The sequence below is a fragment of the Crocodylus siamensis genome, chromosome 11 (genome assembly GCF_052110815.1).
Source record: "Crocodylus siamensis isolate JL-2025a chromosome 11, ASM5211081v1, whole genome shotgun sequence".
NCBI lineage: Eukaryota > Metazoa > Chordata > Crocodylia > Crocodylidae > Crocodylus > Crocodylus siamensis.
Genome location: NC_143405.1, coordinates 36,986,446 through 37,008,393, shown reverse-complemented (window position 1 = coordinate 37,008,393; position 21,948 = coordinate 36,986,446). Strand labels below are relative to the sequence as shown.

Here is a 21,948-nt window from a genome sequence, read left to right as displayed (position 1 = left end):
CACCAGGATCTCTGTTCGTGAGGCAAGTGGCAGGACCCAGGCAGAGTAGCCTGTCCAGGGCTAGCACTAGGAACCCAGCTGCAGGGCAAATGAGGTGGCTGACCTCCTTGCCATTTAGAGCCAGGAGGACATGCTTTGGCAATTCAAAGCAGACCACCACACTGAGCACATCTTCCAGATGATAGCTGCCCAGATGGCAGGATGGGGACACACACTGCAGCAGTGCCACATGAAGGCCAAATGTGCAGCCACAGCCCACTGGCAGCTGGCTCAGAGGGGCAGACAGCTCTGCTGCAGTGCCCATGCAACAGCCCAGGTGGCCATGCAGTCCCTGTCCAGGTCTGGCAGGTGTGCAGACATGGGGCTGCAGGTTCAAGGGGGCAGATGCTGTCACAGGTGGCAGCAGATCACAGCTGGGCAGCAGCCCCTGGTGCCAGACTGCTGCATTGAGTAGATGGTATAGGGACCACTCTAGGTCAGGGCTGCTGCAGGAGTCCAGGTGGCACAGGTGGCTAGTGTCCCCATGCATCAACTGGCTGGGCCGTAGAAGCTCCAGAGAGCAAATAGTCCCGAGCTGCCTACCAGGGCAGTTTTTTTATACTGCTGCAGCCTACTATCCAGCCTTCAGGTCCCCCTGGCTGCACATCTAGGAGGAGCTGGGCAGAGTGAGTTTGCCTCAGGTGATACAACTTGCCCCACACCAAAGTGTATGTCCAGGCACGTGTGCTGATGCACAAATCTCCTGCCCAAATTTGTGCCGCTGCTATTTGAGTTGCTGGAAGCACACATGTCTGCATGTGTGGACGCACCCAGGGAGTTCAAACCCATATGTCTTCTTTTCCAAAAGAGTCACTAGATAAAATACATGCGTAGAACTAGTAGAACTCTAGCTTTGCATTCCAACAGGGAGATACTTGGTGGGGTTAGGCTGCAACTGAGCAAAGTTTTGGAGTAGGGCTCCTCAATTCCATCTAATCCTGCTTAAACATCCAAGTCTGTTACTGACACTAGCTCTTTGCGGCAGCCTGTGGAAGGCACCAGCTCTCACTCACATCCACAAAGCTGGCACCTTGCCCTCAGAAGGTTAAAAACTACCTGAACATAGTAACTAAATGTACATGTATGCTGTCTTTGAAATAGAACTGAAAACTTAAGAGTTTTAAATTTGTGAGGGAATAAACTCTAGCTCTTGTAGATTTTTTGATTTGCAATCTTCACAAAAAAGTATAGAAACAAAAATTAAACCTGGGTTTAAATTGGTTTAAGCTGTTGTGAATTCAGGAATTAACATTTGAAATAAAACAACTGCCAATGCCTTCCATGTATGGACAACTTTTTTGGAGAGGTATTTATGAGCATTTGAATAAAATTCTCCTGCACAGAAAAGATCCTTTGTCAGTTAATAGAATCCAACTACTATTAGTTTGATCTAACACTGCTGAAATATGGAAATGTGTCTGTATTATTCTTTGCATATGTCATTTGCTTCATTCAGATTTCTTAGATTTCAGAAGAGATTTACTTCAGGCTAAATAGGTGGTGCTAACATTTAAGTGGTCATAAAGATGGTATTACAGACGCTTATTAAAATTACTCTCCTTGAACCACATAAAATGCTTTAAGCAAGAGAATGGTTTAATGTTAAGTGATAGCAACTCTCAGTCAAATTCCCTGCACTCTCTTCTGAGCATACGTTCAGTTAGTCCAGTGACTATGCAGAAAATGCCTCAGAGTAGGGTCTCATTCCAGTTCATAACAGCACATAATCTTAAACCCATGCTAGTTTCATAAAAAAACACAATGGACTTGCCCAGACATGCATGGACATTTCGTTCCACAGGGACAACTAGCAGCGGTGTACCCTGTGCCTCAGCTTCTTGTCCCTGGGGAATGCCCATGCTTTGGCGCGCAGCAGGTTACCCCAGTGGCAGTAGGGGAGCCTTACCTGGGGGCCTCCTGGGGCTGTAGCCGTGGTGATCCTGCCAGGCAGAGCCTGGCTGGCAGCCACAGCATGGGTCCAGGCGTCCCGGCTCTGCTTTTCAGTAGCACGCACTTCCCTATTTTTTTTTCCATGGTGTTTTTTTGACCCCTGGATATTCCCTGGAAACCACGGAGAGAAAACCCAGAGTACCATGCACTTGGGCGGCACACCCTTACAGCGTGGAGAACACTGGATTGTGCAGTATGTGGCACCGTAAACGTGTTTGCAGCACCGCATACTGCATGACCACGTTCATCTGGACGTCCAGTGTGTTCAAGTCAGACAGTGGCAAAAGCTACCAGTCAAAGTAGTACCAGAGTATTAGAAGAAAGGATATTTAAGTCAGCATCACCACAAACTCTCATCCATTTGGGGGGTTCATTTCAAAGGTCTGGTGATAAAGGTAGGTACCCTGTATCTTAATTAGATATTTAAAATTTCTTTTTCTTTTTTTTTAAATCCCACTCATTTGAATTGTTACAGCTGGAAAGGCAGTTGTCCTGAGCATGACAGAATTTTACATGTATTTATGTGACTCTTCTTTTCTCCAGTAGAAGATCAGATGTTCCGTTCTGTGGAGGGCCAGGCTGCCTCTGATGAGGAGGAGGAGAAGTGGACAGGGGAGCAGCCATCTCAGATGGCTGAAGTGAAGAAGCTACTGACCAGACTTCCTTGTTGTGGCAGTGGGTATGTCTCAGAGATCAGTGTTACTTATCCCTTTCTCCCACTGAGAATGTCACTCGATGATCTAAAAAGTTGTACAAAGTACCATGGGCTCAGCAACAGGCTATGGAACCAAGGCTCCAGCACACATTACACTGAAAGACATGTCTAACCAGTTAATCACATTTTAAGTTATTCCCCAGACACATGTTAATGCAATTAATGGCATAGTACAACAAGGAATAAACCACAAAGTTATTAGAAAAAAATGTGTAATAACTTCATGGCTGTTTCCTATTACACCATTAATTGAACATGTAGCCCGGCTGGGGCCCACAGCTATGAGGGTACTTCATACACTCCTGTATGAGTCTTGTCAGCTGATCCAGACTCTCAGTTGTGGGGGCACACCCTGCACCCCCGCTGCTTCCAGCTATATGAGTTTTCTACTTGCCAGTGCAGGGGATGCCTAGGATCATAATCCTGGTCTCCCCCTGCACTAGCAGTAAGGCGTGATAGGATCTGATGCTCGATCTCACAATTACATCTCCTGCCATAAACATGTGGCATGGGAGGAAATGTGATTGTGGGGATTGCGCATCAGATCTCACGGCACCTTTACTTGCACATCTGCCAGGCGTGTATTTCACTGAAATAAAAGATAAGATACCCCTGTGCTTGCACTGCCTAGTCATAGGAGAAAGGCAGATCCTAGCAGATATCAGAGAGGACAGTGAATTTGAGTAAGTGGGGCTTAGAAAGAAAATAAAAAGCAAGCCAAAGTCTGTATGGCAGGGGGAAGCCTGTCTTATCACCCACATGCTGCTTGAATTGTTATCATTAAGTGTTTAGTGCCGTCTTTAACTGTTCTTGCAGTAAAAAATTTAAAAACACACTGCACAAACTAAGTATACTGATTAGGATTCCTAATGGGAAAATTACCCCCTTCTCTCAAGAAAAAGGATCTGCCTGCTTAGAATCTACCTTTCCAGCACAATCGTGCATACATTGAATGGGTTTTAGAATGTGTACTGAAGGTCTTGTGGCTGTGGCTTTGTCAGACCAGGGTGTAGGGACAGACCTGTTTTAGGACTGAAGCCCATCCACTTAAGACACCTACCTTGTTTCTTTAGAAACTGATAGCTGAGGCACCTCAGCTTGTGTGTAAGAGGAGGTGGAACATTTTTACATAGCCAGGATCCAAACCATAAATTTAAGTCAGTGCCAGTGCTTTGAATTTATGTTCTATGAGATATTGTGCTTCTGGGAGTTTTGCAGAAAAACAGCCATACCTCGTATGCATATTGATCCTGGCTAGGCAGTTTTATTTACTAACTCCTTTTTATTTATTTTCTTAAACATAGATGTGATGACAAAATGCTGAAGAAGTTGATGTCTTATTTTGGAGATGCCAATAATGATTGTCATGAGACTGCCACTGTAGAACTGGTAGAGAGAACTGTAAAGTTGACTGAGCAGCCTGAGCATAAAGGAAATGACGTGAAAACATTGGAAACTAATGTGGAAGAGGTAATAAGTGTTACATAGTGTGAGAGAGGTTATTTGTATTGATTTCTAAGCAGCAGTATGGATCTCTCATTTGCATGCACTTGCTGATTTCTCACCATAACATCATTATAACAGGGACTTTAAAGAGAAAAATGGCAGCAGATGGAGCCCAGACAGCTGAGAGGGGTTAAACACAAGAGAGAAGGCAGGAAAGAAACACTGCTGTCATGGCAGGGAGCTGCCCAGTAGAGTGAAGGGGCTCACCTGTAACCAGTCAAGAGAACTCAGCCTAGGGTGAGTTGGCTGCAAGGGAATAGGCAGTAGGAGTAGGATGACTGCTAAGGGATGCCTTTCTGATTTCTGAGCTGCCATAGGGCCTGCCAGTAAGAGACCAATGACTTATGAAGGGATACCACCCAGGGTAAGGGGAAGCTATGCTACATACAAGCAGTAAGTTACTGCTGATGTTTGCACCTGGAGCGGGTTTAGTTTGTGTTACAGCCAGTAAGCTTGTTCCTTTGTTACAGGTTATCCTGGTTTGGGATGGGACTTTCAGGAATTGTTGGAGGCCCCAATTGTGCCCAAGGGCACAAGAGTGTTTTGAGTCCTGCCAGGGCTAAGGGCTCAAGACACAGAGCAGATAGAAACCTAAAAGAGGTTGTAGTCTAGCAAGAGGTTGAAGCCTAGTGTGGGTGAAAGCCAGACAGGGCAAGGGGGCCCAGAGAGAGCCAAAGTAGACTTAGCACCCCATGGCAGGGCAGAGACAGGGCTTGGAGGCTGAGGACTAAAGTTATTGAGATAAGAGCTGGAGCCCAGAAGCCAGGACCTACACTGTGACCCTGGGCTAGAAGGCTTAGTTAGATAAAAGGGGTGGAGGCCAAGAAGGCCAAGGCCCCAATAAAGGGGTGATTGTACAGTCCAGGTTTTCTTTGCCAACCACAGGAGTTAGGTTCCTGGAAGTTCCCGTGGTTGGCAAAACTGGTAGGGCTGGGGGAGCAGGGGCTGTGGGTGGGGGGAGTGAGAGGCATGAGCAGGGTTGTGGAGGGTATTTTCAGACTGTACTCCTTTGGTGTGTGGATACTCAGAACTGTGGTTGGTGAGGGAAACCTGTAACACCTGCAAAGCATGGCTGTAGAGGAGGCTAGAGGCCATGAATAGCCTTTTTAGCTACAGGTGCCTGGTAGGGGGCAGACATGGGCTGGGAGTACCACTTAGTGTGAGTGCAGGACCAACACCAGCAGGGTTGAGGAGTGACCTGCCGGCGGTCAGAAGGATAAGGGCTTATTCTAGGACCATTAGGCATCCTTCCTTTCAATCATTCAACAGATGCATCAAGGCATGGCAGGAGAGCTTGAAGGGAGCGGTATGCTAAAGCTCAAGCAGAGCAAGGGTTGCGTGGTCACCGGGGGGCATCACAGCTACCTGTGGAGCCCAAACAATCATAATTCCATATCTACTCTTTTTGCACAACAACAGCATTTGCAAGAACCTCAGTGTATTTAGAGGACCAGACTGACTCAAATCACATTGAAATGTCGGCTGTTTTAACAGTATAATTTGTTTAAAACTCTTTAAATAAAGACTTAATAATTGAAAATAATAAAGACTTAATAATTGAAAAAACCCTCTGGAATGATATTCCCAGAGAAAAAAAATGCAGGACAGTAGGCACTGGAAATGCAGACTTCCCTAATGTTCAACTGTGGGTGAAGGGTTCCTCCTACCTTATTACCAAATATCAGAGCTATTCGGTACCCCTGACTAAGTTACAGGTATTCACCATTCTGAAGCTTACTTTAAAACTAAAGAAACTTTGTCCATGGACAGGCATTCATTTATACTGGTAAGAATTTCATTGCAATTCTTACTAGTAGAAAAGTAGCTCAGGAGCTGGAGCATACATGTATTCTGGTCCTCTGGCTAGAGAGCTGCAAAGACAAGCTCTCCAGAGAGGGGGCACTAGAAGGCTGCACCCTGCCCTCCTCCCCCATATCTCCCACTGTTAGGGGAACCCATTAATTGGCGGACTGTCTTCTCCTCTGCCTGGCAATTAGCAGGAAGGGTTCCAGCCCCAGGAGAGTGCCTCCCCTCACCCCCATCAGTCAATAGTTGACTGGCATTGGAGGGGGAAGGGTCCTTTCTCCTATGGTGGGAACTCTCCCACAGAAAATAGCCACCACTCCTTGAATTCCTCTGGGCAGATCCGGAGGAGTGCAAGGAAACAGGGACATTCTGTCTTTGTGGAAAAACTTCCAAGCCTTGCCACTACAGCATGGCAGCCTGTCATATCCTGCACTGCCCTGGGCTGACTCATCCTGTCTTGTCCTGTGTAGCATGGTACCTGCTGCCTTTTGGTAATGTTAGAGGAAATTACTATGGAGTTGTTCCAGTGCTACTAAAAAGACAGGATGCTGTGAAAAACATCCTTGAAGTGGAAGAATGTGTACCTATTGATTGTGAATGTAGAGAACTGATGGATACCCACTGAAAAGTTTAAATGCACCTCTAGTTAGCTGGGTGTCAAACTAGTGTCTGGTACGTGGCATATCAGGAGGTGAGTATACTGGGGGCACTGATCAGAGAGGCTAGATATTAGGGAAATATCCCAGAAAATTTTAGGAAAGTGAAGCTGCACAAATAAAGAACTTTTTTTTTTCTTTTGCATTCTTTATTTTTATGATTAAAAGTCAACCTTTCTTCCCTTCAGACAGAATCCTAAAAATCTCAGCTAAAATTTCATGGGGTCAAACTATATTAGGGTCAGTATAGTGCTATTGCATGGGAAGATGACTCTGTACAGTACCCTTTAGAGCTGCACTGGCTGGACTATAAGGGTACTGTGCAGGGTCATCTGTTCCCTTATGGCAGGCTCATGCAGACCAGAGATACAATAGCTGAGTAACCCAGCTTTCCATTTCCCTTGGAGGTCTCCCTGGCCTTTTCCACTCAAGTGGGAAGCAGCATTAATCCTTGATCATGGAAGTAGGAGTTCAGAAGTTAAGAGTCTTGGTCAAGTTGAGACTTCCAAACCCCTGGCTCCACTGAAGGCTAGTAGAAAATCTTCAGATAGTAGCTCTGTACAGTCAATGCACTAAGTTACAACTTGAACTGCAGAGCCAGGAAACAGCTCACAAGATGGGCTCTGTTCTGTTGGACACTGTGATAGGACTAGGCCCCGGTGGCCACATGGCTCCTGCCCCACTCTGACTTCTCGAGTACACCCCCTTTCCTCTCGCCTGCCATGCTTTGATGGAATTATTTTATTGTAAGAAAAAGGAGGCTGCCGTAGGTCCCAGAGTGAGCCCTGGTCTATTCTTTGGCCAGCAGGTCCCTCTAGGATCCAGTTGATCTCAGTCCTGCTCCTCAAGCACTGACTGGGGCTTTCCCAGCCCCATCTGTACCCCAGGGCATTAGTTGCCTTAAAGGGCTATTTGTGGCCTCCTTCTGCCCCTACAGCCATGCCTATTCTGCACAGATGTTACTCTGTCCACAGCTGAGTTCTCCACAGCTGTCTTGGCCTCAGCCCTCTCTGCATCTCCAAGTCCCTTAACCCTGTGCATTGTCTTAGCCCCTCTGGTGTCCCTGACCCTGGACAAGGCTGTACTCAGTTCAGGTCAGCCCCCATGGCATCCCTGAGCTGGGGTTAGGTTGTTTTCTGCTGAGTGCCCCTGCAGCACCCTTATCCAGTCCACCTCTGCCAGCTACATCCTGTCCTCCAGTAAAACCCAAAACAAAAATTCAAGCATCCACTTGAAACTCAAAGTCCCCATCTCCACAATTGGGTCAGCATACCACTGCAAGGCTACCTTCCAACTTTGTGGCTCTCTCTACCCTGGCAGTATCTGCTATGGCCTGCAGCTTCCACTCCTCACCAGCCTGGGCTGGCAGGAGTTCCTTTCCCAGCAGAATTCAGGACTACAGTGGCCTCTGTGCCTCAGGAGCCCAGGCTTATATCCCATGGCTCCTCCCCTTCTTGTCAGGTGCTCCCCTGACACCCATAGGTGTGCTGCTTCTTCCAGGGCAGCTTACTACCAGTGCCATTGCTACCTAATCAGGGTCTACCCTACTCTCCCACTGCTAAGCAGCCAGCCCCACAGTAGGCATTTGCAGCCTGTGGGCCGCTGGCTGCCTACACCCCTGCAGCTATGCCATAGTGTGCTGTTTTCCCCACCTGGGGACATCCCTACTGTAGCTCCTTACTTTAAGTAACAGGAGCCCCTGGCTCCCCATTACAGACCGTAGCCTGTGTTTCATTGGAATCAAGTCAAAATCAATAGTGAAGGATTTTAGAGTCTTAGAAATTAGCATTTTCCAGCAAAACAAAACAAAATTACCAAACAATTTGCATACATTTTCTCCCTCCCCATGTCCCTCAAAAATTGGGAAAAAATTGGAATTTAAACTCCAAAATCCAGGAGTGTTTGAAGGTAGGGTTTTGGCTTTACATATCATAGAAGGGTTGAATCCAGAAGTGCAATGCAGATCCCTTGCAATAAGGGCCTGTCTTTGTTTTAACCTGTGAAATGCTTTCATTGGTCCTACAAATATTTGTTTTGATATGCATTACCAGGGAATTTTAAGCTAAAGGCAAAAGGGTAATAAGACTTTGGTAAAAATATCTTTGGTACAGAGGATGTTTCTTTCTTTACATTAGCATTTTAGTGCATTTAACTCTTTTGACCCTTTCCTGGTTATTTGATTTTTCTGTTGGATTTTGTAAGGGCAATAACAGTTCAAGGACTTATTAGCAATTATCAGCCTGTATTCAGGGAATGAGTTTTTCCTAAAGCTGAATCTGAAAATGTTGGATCTACTAAATGTGGAGTCTACTTATATGTTGGGTCACCAGAACAATATGGTATTACCCTCTTCAGTGTGTGTGTGTGTGTGTGTGTGGATAGATAGATAGATAATGCGCACATACACTTCACTACATACCCCACCTGTCTCAGAGTGCATTTATTATGTACTGGCCTGGTTGCTGCTGCATTGACGATGACAGTGTTGGCTTTATGTACAGGAAACTGTTTGTGTGCTCAGCAGTTACAAAATAGGACTTCAGATAGGAATTCTTAGGTAACTCACTGGCAGAGGATATAAACCAAGTCATCTGAAGTGCATGTTGTTCACTGTAGCTCAGAGTTGGAGATACTCTAAAAGTAGGGTTCATGTTGGGCTAATATAGTCAAATAATTTTAAGCTGATGTTGAGTCAAGTGCCAGTCAGAACATATTTAGCATTCCTTTGAGAAAGGAATCTGTGGGTACATCTACACAAGATGTTTACTGCGGAGTAGACTAACTAGCTCCACAGTAAACCTCTCAGCATCTACACTTGCAGGGCTGTTAGGCTGGAGTAAACTAATAAACTCTGCAGAAGGGTAGTATTTACAGGTACTACCCTGCTGCAGAGTTTTTCACTCCACAGCACCATATGTGTAGATGCCAATGCAGCTGGCTGGGGAACAAGGGTGCTTCAGTGCGGGAGCTGCCTGGTGGCTAGACCCACATTGAAGCACCCTTGTGCTCCAACCCCAGCCAGCCCAACCACAGTATATTAGGCTGGGCTGGAGCAGCCCTAGGCTGGCAGGCTGACCCCCAGGGTCCCCTGCCAGCCAGGGTTGCTCCAACTTGGCTCAGCGTGCTGTGGTCCTGGGTGCACATACAAATGCAGCACCCAGGAGTTTATTGCATTGTGTTAATATGCACATGCAGACGTGCCCTGTTTGGACATGGGATTATTTTACTTCTTCATTCTGATCCCAGTTGTTCTTTAGAAAAATGAAGTTCCAGCCCATGTTAAGTATTGAGTAGAATATTTTCCACCAAATAAAATCTAAGTAGCAACTCTATTTGAAAGCCTGTAGTTACTTTAGTCCAGCCCTGTCTAGCTACTGCTAGAGTTGCAGTAAAGATGAATGATAATACCAAAAAGGAATAAACGTAACCAGCAAACATGGAATTTATCACCCAGAATTTGGTTCCTTAGTGTAATGTATTTATTTTTATCTGGCTTACGTTTGGAAAACACAATAGCAAAAATGATAAGAATTCTGTCTGCTCTGCCTGGGCCCAGAAATGAATGAGGACTAGGGTTTATTTTGATTTAATTAACTTGAGTGCTTATGCAAACCTGAAATTAATATTTCAGCTAAACATTTTTCTGACCACCACTTTTTTGGTTCTCTCTTTAATAGATCAGCCAATACACTGTTTTCCTGTTCCATGGTCCTTCTCCTATACCAGGCCCTGACCTCCGGCAAAGACAGGCCTTGACTTACCCTGACTACAAAGCAGCTTTGTGATATGAAAAGCAGGGACTGAGATGAAGTCCTCAGCGTCAGAGGACTACCTAGAACCAGCCTACAGCAGTGCTTTTGGAGAGAGAGATTCCCAAGCATGCCCCGCTCATCTGCTCTTATTCACACATGCCAAACACAGACGTTTTGTAGAGGAGTTTTTTCAGAGGGATCTGGTCCAAAGCACATAGCAGGCACAGATTTAGCGTGTGATTGGAGGTATCTTTTCCATGGGAATCTCCAGCATACAGTGGAGCCATTGCCATGAGGTGCTGCAAAGTCATATATCCATTTACTCCCCAAACTGGGATTCAGGCTTGTTTTTATAGAAATTAAAACCCAATTCAGTGATTCTGTTACTCAGATAACTTGGCTTGTGGCATTTTCCATGCCTAAAGGAAGACAGACAGTTCCTTCCACAAGAGAGTGTTGTGTAGGACAAGCAGGAGATGGGTAGAGAGATACAGCAAATCATCAGGGTGGTCAGGGGGTGATAGGCACAAATTGTGACTGAGTCCAGCTTGGCTACTGATTCTGTTCTCCAGATCCTTCATTGACTCTGCAAGGTTGCTTCTACCTACTTTACCAGAATGTATGTATCTTGGTCCTTGGATTGAACAAAGCACTTAAAGACATGCAGGACCTGCTTATATAAGGAGAAGTTGTTGGAGCAGGGAAGCAGCCCTTTTTTCTGTCTAAATATTCTGTTTTATCAAAACATCTTGTGGCAGAATATTGGTTTGGGAACTTCCAGCACTTCTTTGGAACCTTTCCCTTATGTACAGATGTGTACAAAAACTTTCCTGAGCCAGGGTCTAAAATCCTTCCCCAAGAACCACCTTTTCTGAGATGCTTACAAAAAACTAGCTGAGCCACTTAGCTTACATAATACATCTGTGTTCCATGCATGGACCTAAAGGTTGGGGAGTGTACAGACAACCCTATTTGAATTATTCCCTTGGACAAATACAGATATGAGAATGACTGAAGAAATTCAGAATGATAACAGGATTTCTGAATGACCTGGCTGCAGTAAATATTGAATGAATTGTCATTAAAGAACTGTCATTAAGCAGAAGAGCAACCAACCATACATTTCCTAGCAACTATTACTTCTGTTGATGTAACACCTTCTGTAGTATCTTAAAGAAATGCACTTCTTTCCAAGATAGTTTTCTGAAGTGAACTGACATTTGGCAGATAAGTTTTCCTCCTTAACTGCAATTTTTGTGGCAGAAAATGAAAACTTACAGTGTTTTTAATTTCCTATGTCATTGTCCAGATGAAAGGCCCATTGCTAGGTGAGTTGCAACAAAAAGTGGAGGAGACGGAATTGTTGAAGATGGAGCTACAGATGTTGGAGACTGAAAGAGTTAGACTGTCACTGGTGGAAGAAAAGCTCATGGATGTTTTGCAGCTTCTTCAACAACTTCGAGATCTGGTATGACAAGAGAGCAGTCTAAATATCCTGAGCTGTTTTTAGCAGTGTCCACCCTAAACTAAAAAGAGCACTTCTTTTACCCAAATGCAAGGAGTCCCTTACCTACAAGACACACTGTTGCACACCTGTCAGCTCCGATGGTTGCGATTTCCCAGAAAAGCCTTAAATTTCCAAACAATCCCCATCTTCCATACAAAGTATCAGATTAAAAAATAAAATTACTAAATTATAAAGTCCAGGCCATTTCCAGAGCAGGATATAGCCCTTTGTATCCCTCCAGTAAAAGAGAATCACATTTTAGACTGACAGTAAGGGATCCATCAAGACTACATCTTACTTCCTAATTGGGGATTCTTTGACACTGTAGTTCCTTCAGAGCACAGATTGCTCTCGAGGTCCAATTTGGAAGTGGCAGAAACATATTTTAATATTTTTATTAGGATTTATACGCAGGGGTCTCCTTATTACTACAGATCAGTTCATGTAAGTCCCTCAAAATTGACTTATGAGATGCAACAGTTTTAGATTTGGTTATGGATGTACAAAAGACTGGGATTACTAATTTACAACACAGAGCAAACTTGGTCAATTTTGGCACACATGAGCTGCATCTACATGTGTACTTTAGTGAGGAGTTGATTAATTAGCTCTGCAGTAAAGTCACTGTTTATATGTGAACCGCTATTAGGGTGCAGTAAATTAACTAACTCTGCTGTAGGATAGTACTTTTTGGGACAACTACTACCCTATTGTGGAGTTATTTAGTACACCGAAACACATGTAGACAGTGACTCGAGCTGGCTGGGGCACTAGGGTGCTACAGTGTGGTGACTTTTCACCAGTGCAGGGACTGCGTACCCCAGCCAGCCCCTCCACAGCATGCTGAGCCAGAGTGGAGTAGCTCTGGGCTGGCAAGCTCACCCCCCAAACCCACCAACTGGACCTACTCTGACCCAGCTCAACATAGATTAATAGATTCATAGATGTAGGGTCATAAGGGACCTAAGTAGATCATCAACTCCAACCCACTGCCCTGAGCAGGAGAGAATATTGGGCTCATATGACCCCAGCTAGGTAACTGTCAAGCCTTCTCTTAAAGACCCCCAAGGTAGGAGCCAGCACCAGTTCCCTTGGAAGCTGGTTCCAGATCCTGGCTGCTCTGACTGTGAAATAGTGCCTTCTAATGTCCAGCCTGTACCTACTCTCAGACAACTTATGGCCATTATTCCTTGTTACTCCGGGAGGTGCACAGGTGAATAGGGTCTCTCCCATTCCCCGCTGGTCTGCCCTGGTAAGTTTGTAGACAGCCACCAGGTCCCCTCTCAGCCTTCTCTTGTGAAGGCTGAACAGGTTCAGGCCCCATACTTCTCCTCATAGGGTCTGCTGTGCTGTCCCCGGATCATGCGGGTGGCCCTCCTCTGGACCCTTTCAATGCTGGCCACATTTCTCCTAAAGTGCGGCACCCAGAACTGGACGCAGTAGTCCAACTGTGGCCTGACCAGTGTTGCATAGAGCGGGAGGATCACCTCCTTGACCCTGCTTGTGATGCATCTGTGGATACATGACAAGGTGCAGTTGGTGTCCTCATGTTGGCGGCCCATGTTCATTTTGGAATCGATAATGACTCCAAGATCTCTTTCTGCCACTGTGCTTTCGAGAAGAGAGTTTCCCAGCCTATAGGTATGCTGCTGGTTCTTACTGCCCAAGTGTAGTAACCCGCACTTGTCAGTATTGAATCCCATCCTGTTCTCATTTGCCCACCCCTGTAACCTGTCCAGGTCCAGCTGTATCCAGTCCCTCCCTTCTAGAGTGCCCACCTTGCCCCAGATCTTGGTGTCATCAACAAATTTGAACAGGGTGCTTTTCACCCCCTCGTCCAAGTCGTTAATAAAGAAATTAAACAGTGCGGGCCCAAGGACTGAAACCTGGGGGACCCCACTGTCCATATCCCTCCAGGTCGAATATGATCCATCTACCACTATTCTCTGGGTGCGGTCCCTCAGCCAATTTGCAATCCATCTCACTGTGTAGGCATCATTGCCACAGTCACCTAGCTTTTTAATGAGAATGGGGTGGGAAACAGTGTCAAAGGCCTTCCTGAAGTCCAGAAAGACACCTGCGTCCAATGATTTTGTGACATGATCGTAGAAGGCAATCAGGTTGGTCTGACAGGACCTTCCCGTAATGAAGCTATGCTGGTTGCCCCTGAGCATCATCTCCCTGCCGGTCCTTCCCAGATGTGCTCCTGGATAATCTTCTCAAAGAGCTTCCCCAGGATCAAAGTAAGACTAATGGGCCTATAGTTGCCCAGGTCCTCCCTCCTCCCTTTTTTGAAAACGGGAACCGCATTGGCCCTCTTCCAGTCGTCTGGCACCTGGCCAGAGCACCATGAGTGCTCGTAAAGCCGTGCCAGGGTCCCCTCAATAACTCCTGCCAATTCCCTCAGCACCCTGGGGTGGAAAGCATCTGGACCTGTTGATTTGAACATGTCCAGCCCCTCCAGAAGTTCCCTAACTTGGTCCTCCCCAAACCTAGGCCTATCAGAGTCTCCCGAGTCCATCCTGTAGTCCCAGGTGCGCATGTAAATGCTGCACTCAGGAGCAATAAACTCCAGTGCAAACTGTGCTGGAGTTTATTGCTGCATCTTAATTGCACATGTAGATGAAACCATGGTGGATGTTTTGCCTTCCTCTGTAGTGTGGGCCATGTCTCATTTCTTAGATCTGAGCATATTAGCCAACTATTTTCCTGTCATTGTAGAGTGAGGAGGCCTTGGCAGTATCCATCTCCCCTGATTTTACCTGTAACATGTTATAAGGTGTTTGTGGTATTTTGAGTATTGTGCTTTTTACTTGTGCAAGGGCTGGAACTGTAAATTTTGAGGATTCCAGTAAATGGTTGTCTCTGAATGTGGGGGACTGGACTTAATGGCCTGAGAAGCCCTTTCCAGTCCCATGTTCTTATATGTAACTGAGGTTCATAGGTGAAAAGCCAACAGAGACTAAGAAATGAGTGGTAGGAATCTTCCCCATGAAAGCCTGAAGCCAGATGCAACTCTGGTGAATTTAGTTCAGGTCTGACTCTCTGTATATCTCACCTACTTGTCTTTAGCTGTTCTCTACCAGTGGCCTATTGGCTTTCAGTACTCATCATAATGACCACCTTTGCAGCCTCTCCCTATCTGGAGTCTGAGGTGCAGCAGTTTAGGCTTTCTTTTCTCTACATACTAAAGAAATATCTTTGGGAGTAGGTCAGTAACATTGTCATAGGTTTGTGATACAATGGCTACCACTTTCAAGGGCCTGTGCCTGTCAGATATCAGAATGTACCACCCACATTCACCTGTTCATTGAGACACAAAATGAAGAGCCATAGCCCTCCCTTATGGTTCTGTAGTACCTGTCATTCCAGGGCACTTTAAACACACACACACACACACACCTCTTTCACTCTGAAATCACATTGTCTGCCTTTGATCTACAGTCTCAGCTGGGGTGAAGTAAAGCTCTGCTGTAACAAGTCTCAGCTATATTACACACCAGTTATAGTGCAGATACGAAGATTTTATTGTTCAATTTAAACTAGAGAGAGGAATTAGGGAGACTGCAAGATTCAAGCTAGGATTTATACCTCATTAAAATATGAGATGTAGTGTCCAGAGATGTTTATGAACTTAATCTTCTAGCAGAGGCTTGTCCAAATTTGCTGTGGGTGGGAACTGCAAGGGGGTGCCATTATGTAGCCTTCAAGCTGCACACCACACAGGTGGCACATGGTGGGGGCAGCACCCTTGCCTGGTTCCTCCTCCTTGAACAGGCTGTACTGGGGCACACAGACCCCAATCCCCTGTGCAGGACTGGTTGGTGACACGCAGCTTGCCCACCCCCCCAGCCTTGTCACGGGGGATCTGTTGCTGACCCAGAGCCTCACACCAGTGGCATATAGCTCCCTCCCACCTGTCATGCAGGATTCTCTGGTGGCACACAGCCTGCTGCCCCCATATAGGATCTGTTGGTGTCATACTGCCCCTTGTCTTCTGCCATGCAGGCTGCTCAGGTAGTAGACCCCAAGACCCACAGGGCATACATTAGGTGTTTGTGAGCTACATGTGGTCTATAGGCCACCAGTTGGACAGCCCATTCTAACATATCCAGCAGCATCATGAGTGGGTACTCATTCAGTGGGAAGTGTACACGTTATTGAAAAAGCAAGCCCACTCTTTGCATCACCAATGATGCTTAGAGAAGTGTCTCACTCAGACAGAGGCTACTTTATGTATTGGAGCTGAGGGAACTGCAGCCCAAAGCAATCTGGGTAAAGCCTAAAATGACGCTAATATTATACATACTACTTTTTTTTTGGGGGGGGGGGGAGGGGGACGATGAGAACTGCCTAACAGGTGGGCAAGTAAGATAACATTTTGAAGCTATACAAGTCTACATTGCACCCTTAGAAGTTAATTCCTTGGTTTACTATTTGGGATTTCTGCAAAGCCAATCAGTGTGTCTGACTAGATTGTTGTTGCCTCAGATGGTCACTTTACTATGCTTGACGTATACTCTTGTTCCACTGCTGACTTCAGGGATCAAGTGCAATATCTCACATTATAGTAACTTCCTTTAGCACTTGACAGCACCAGTTTTACTTTCACATCTCAAGTCTGACACTGCATGCATCAATAACAATCCAATGAAGGATGTACTATTAAACTGGCAAAGAATGACTGACTGCGATTGACAGCAAGCATAACAACTCAGTGTCATGACACTGACATGTCATTCACTGGTCAGCAGTGCTGTTGAAAATCATTCTAGCCTAGGAGATGATCCATCACACATTGTGCCATATCTTTGCTATAATACTGCTTAAACATATGTTTAACTGTATGCTTGAAAGCTTTGCCATATATTCTTTATTTCCCTTATAACAATTACAGACTCCCAAAGTAAAACAAAGCTAAACATCTGGAATCTCAGAGGCTGCTTTTGGCTATGCAGTGTTTATATCATCAGCTGCTGGTTTGAAAATAAGCCCAAATAAGTCAGTGTTGGATATGATCTCACTAGAAAAAATACCTTCTGTGCTGTCATGTTACACAGCTGCAGGACAGTGAACAAATGTCAATGACGATGATGATTTACAGCCTTCCCTACACAGCTGAAAGAATATGCCATGGATTCCTGTGTAAGATGCACTTTAGACCAGAGCAAGAAACCTTATTCACAGGTCATTGTAGTTTGTAGTGTTTTCCCTCTGCGTATTCACTTTTGATGCACGATGCAGGTATAAGAACCTTCTAGAAAGCAGTGCTTATCTAGAGCCAAATATCTTCTCACAGCACTGAAAACTCAAAACAGAGGTTATAAGGGGGTTGTGCACTTCTAACACCCAAGTGTATAACAGTATAAGAGTATTGCTTCAGCATGCAGGGATGAAGTCAGGAAGGCCAGGGTACAATTGGAATTGCACCTAGCAAAGGGCATGAAGGGTAACAAGAAGCGTTTCTACAAGTATGTCAGAAACAAGATGATGAGCAGGGAAAGTGTGAGTTCCCTACTGAACTGGGGAGACAACCTTGTAATAGGATGCAGAAAAGGCTGAAGTAGTCAGTGCCTTTTCACCTCAGTCTTCACAGGCAAGGTCAGCTCCCAGACTATTGCACTGGGCAGCACGATTTGGGCAGGCGGTGAGCAGCCAACAGTGGTGAAAGAACAGGTTAGAGACTATTTAGAAAAGCTGGACGTGTACAAGTGTATGGGGCCGAACGGAAAGGCAACCATCTACTAGTTCTAAGACTGAGGTACTGTCATTCAGGCTAATGTTTAATACTTTTCCATAAACAGCAGCCAATGGAGGCTGAAAAAGAATTGCTCCAGCTGGGTCTCTGGAATGAGACATGTAATAACCACTCCTGCCTTGTAGGTGTTAAAAATGGCACCATGGTTTTAAATATTAGTGGGAAGTGTGCCTTTTTCTGAGAAGCCACCCATAAGTTATGTATGATACCACTCACCTTCCAAATACACAGGTTCTGCATGATCTCAGCCAGATTTTTAATTGTTTTCAGCTTGCTCATCTCCTGCTTGCAGTCCATGAAGTGAATAAACATCTAGATTTATGTGGGCACAAGCTTTTGAAAGCTTTGCTATATATTCTTTGTTTCCCTTACAGAACTGTATTACAGATGCCCTTAGTAAAGCCAAACTAAGGATCTGGCATCCTAAAATCTGCTTTTGGCTGTAGATCTTCACCTGCTGGTTTGAAAATATGCCAAAAATAAGTTATGTTGTTGGACTGAATTTCATTTTGTTTTTCCATTTTCAATGCGAACACACTTTCCATATTTTCAGATGTAGTTGGATATATTTAACTTCATGAAAGAGATAATTGTTATTTTGTGTTTTAAAGAACATATCTAAGCGAGCCTTGGGAAAAATCTTGCTGAGCACTTTGGAATCCTGCCAGGACAACCAACATGGTAAGAAAGTAAATCATATTTAAGTAACAAATAGTGGACAATGTCTATAAGCAGAGAAGTTAGTCTGAAGTCAGCCAGAAGGCAGGATAGATTTGCACTTTATGATTAACTAAATCTGAGGTGATTAGCATAAGCTGTCATGAGCAGTGGGCATACTTTATCAGAGACTGTGAAGGCACTGCAGGAAACACAGCTTCTCAATAGAAAGTAGTGATTAGAATACAAAGGGTCGGGATGGAAGAAAAAGAAAGGGACACTGGGGATAGGCAAGATGGGGAGGAGAAAGAAAAAACAAAGTAGTAAAAACTCATTGAGGCTTATAAAAGCCAAAGCAAGTAATGTGATAAGAACCAGTAGTCTTGGTTTAGACCAGGGGCAGGCAAAATATGGCCCATGGGCCAGATCCAGCCCACCAAGCCATTCTATCCGGCCTGCAGGGCCCCTAAAAAATTAGTAAATTAATATTTATTTGCTCCTGGCAGCCTGTCAAAACTGACAGGAGCCAGGGGCAGTAGGACCCAGAGGGAGCCCTTGAGCAGCCCAGCCCCACTCCACCCCCAGCCAGTTCCCTGCTTTCCTGCCCCTGCCCTGCTCTAGCACCATGGGGCTCCCAGCTGCATCACCTGACTGAGGAGCACAGGACTGCACTGATACGCACACGCGCGCGCGCGTGTGTGTGTGTGTGTGTCTCACCCTATGAACACACACACACACCTCGCACTGCCATACACAAACCCCAGCCACCCTCCCTACACAGAGCTCCCTACAAACCCCATACCTACCCACACCCCACATGTCCACACACACAGAGCTCCCCACAACATACAAAAGTAAGGCTTCATTTTAAGCTATTGTGCAATCACCTCTATGTACAATACACAAACAGGACAAAAATTTTTTGAAAAAAATCAAGTCAATGAATGTTGTAGATGTTAGCTTTTTAGACTATAATTTGGTATTTTTCTGAGATGGCAGAACCCCTTGCTGAAAGTGGCAAAGGTCAGGGGTTAGGGAGCAGGACTTTTGGTCACAAGATGGTGACCAGGGGGCAGGGTACCTGTCAAGGGGCAGGGTTACCCATGCGGCCCTTGACAGGTTGCCAAAAAACATTCAATAAGTGGCCCTCTGCCCAAAATAATTGCCCACCCCTGGTTTAGACCATAATTAATACAGTCCAGTCTGGATGATTTCTTGTTCTGCAGTTTCCTGTTCAAGTCTGTTTTTCAAGTGTTGTCACCTAAGAACCGGCACTGAGGTCAGTGAGGGGAAATGTCCATGGAGGTTAAAGTGTTCTGCTACAGGAATGTGTGTTTTTCTGGAATTGATCAGATCTATGTTCATTCATTCTTTTATGTAGGGATCACCCTGTCTATCCAATGCAGATAGCAGAAGGGCACTTTAAGTAAGTGATGGCATATATGAGGTTGGTAGAGGAGCCAATGAATGAGCTTTGGATGTTATAATCCATATTACTTAAGTTTGTGATGTGGTCCGTTTTGCTGAGAGGGCACAGTTAGCACCTGGGTCTGAAGCAAGGTCTTAACTTCTTGGTGAGGATAGCAGTTTGGGGTGTATTGAGAATGACTTTTAGGAGGTAGATGACATATATAGCAAGAAGAAATACAAAACTTCCCTATCGGATGGGGAAATAAATGACCATGCAGGTCTCCTAAAGCTGAATCCTTCTAGTCATTGAAACTGCAGGAACTGCAAAACATGCAGGGAATCGCAGCCAAATTCTAGTGTTCACATGAAATCTGTAACCAGCTGCAATCAACAGAAGCCATTTGCACATGTCCAACAGCAATAACGAGTCCTAGTCCCAAATGTTGCCTGCAGGGTCAGAGGGTTGCACAGGTCCAGAGGACAGAATATGTCCCAGAGCATGTGAGAGAGCCACTCTCACCATTTATAATTCCATTGTCTACAGCTCTTTTCACCTTTGACTTAAAAAGGATGCAGCATCCTTCAGTAAAGTAAGTGGGTCAACCTTGTTCCCCTCTGTTAATAACCTTTCATGTTCTTGTTATGAAAATTAGACTTGGAAAGTCCTCTCCCCTGACAATGGCCTACTGTGCAGGAGTTGCTGTGGCAGAAACTGTGCTGCATTCACAGCCTGGAGGTTTAGATTTGATTACTTTGTTTCCATTAGCAGAGCTTTTGTATTTACCTTCAAGGAAGCTAACATGGTGTACCAAGCCAGTTTGTCTAGGAGGACTGCCTGCAGGGACTCTTAATAGGCAGAGGGGGGTCAACGAAGAGATAATTAAAGGTTAGATGTGACCCAGGGGTTTGGTCCATGCAATTTTAATAACAATAATTCAGGGAGAGAAATGTGTACAAAATGTTCTAATTTACACAGAGCCTTCTTACCAGTCAACCTATTTGTTACTACTACACATAGATTCAGAGATGAGACATTCTTGAACAACATGGCTGCACTGGGGACAGGGAAGGAGCAGGGCAAGTGGTAAACCTGTCCCAGTGCACCTGCAAGCACCAAGGGCGAGCTGCTGGTTCAAGGGACAAAGACATTGCAGATTGTACCCGCAGGTGTGCTAACAGCTCCTGTGGGTGCAGAGGAAGTATTCTGGCAGCTTTGCACTCCGACAGGATATTGTATTGACCACACATGGAAACAAAAGGCTCCTGCACATGTGCACAGAGCCTGCTTTGACACTGGAAATCCAGCACATCAGAGCAGACTCTATTAAACAAGTCTGTTGGAGCATAGAAAGTGATGCACTCTGGCAGCCTTGTGTCATGTGTATCGGTGTCGCTGCACATCTTCACACTGAAAAAAATGTCAGCGGGATGCGTTGAAATAAAACCCATTCAATAAGCTTTAGTTCAAAAGTTCTCTGCTGCCATTTTTTCAGTACAGGGATTTGCAGCAATGCACAAACACTTTTAAATTAGTGTGCCTTGCTAATCTAAAAGCTCCTGGCACTGCATCCCAGCATGCGTAAAAATGCCAAAAGACTCCAAGTAGCACTGCCAAAGTAAAGTGCCTCCCCCCTACCTCAGCACAATTCAGCCTCCTGAAATGCCTCCTAATTGATCCCACAGAATTTTATAGTCAAGAACAAATGAATGAAGCTCTTCTAGCATTCTACATCTCCACTGCCTAGGTACACCCCAGAGAATTATGCACACAGTAATTCAAAATTACATGCCAAGTCCTGGGGCTGTATGTTGTGGCACAGAGCCAGCCCATCCTGGCCTGCTGGCACACACCTGGGAGCCAAACCAGGTTGGCTCCATGCCACATGGCACTTGCGGCACTGCAGGCAGGAACTATGTGCTGCCAGGCCAGGCCAGGCCAGGCCATCTCTGCGCCTCCCCCTGGGGCTTCCAGCACTTCCATGTGGAGGCACTGAGTGGTGGTGCACAGCTGGTGAGTGGGGAGGGGAACTCCTGCCTGCGGGGCAGGGGGTGTGCATGTGGGGTTTGGGGGGTGGGTATGACCCCTTCCATCACATGCTCTATTTCCCCCCCCCCATGGTACACAGCTCCCACCACTGGCAGCAGCTGATGGCAGGCCCTTGGGGTGCTCATGGCTGCGGCAGCCAGAGCCC

General features: G+C 45.6%; 1 protein-coding gene across 6 annotated transcripts in view; it reads left to right on the top strand.

Annotated features, from left to right (window-relative positions):
- Positions 1–21,948, top strand: part of EFCC1 (EF-hand and coiled-coil domain containing 1) — a 154,327-nt gene that overhangs the window by 100,491 nt on the left and 31,888 nt on the right. For 2 of the 6 annotated variants that reach the window (XM_090021889.1, XM_090021892.1), the window contains exons 4-7: positions 2,536–2,668; positions 4,009–4,174; positions 11,734–11,892; positions 18,301–18,370. In XM_090021889.1, the coding sequence (XP_089878015.1) occupies positions 2,536–2,668; positions 4,009–4,174; positions 11,734–11,892; positions 18,301–18,370 (528 nt within the window). Of the gene's footprint in view, positions 1–2,532; positions 2,669–4,008; positions 4,175–11,733; positions 11,893–18,300; positions 18,371–19,572; positions 21,797–21,948 lie in introns of those variants that run through there. The other 4 variants (XM_090021888.1, XM_090021891.1, XM_090021893.1 and 1 more) reach the window with 3 other exon arrangements.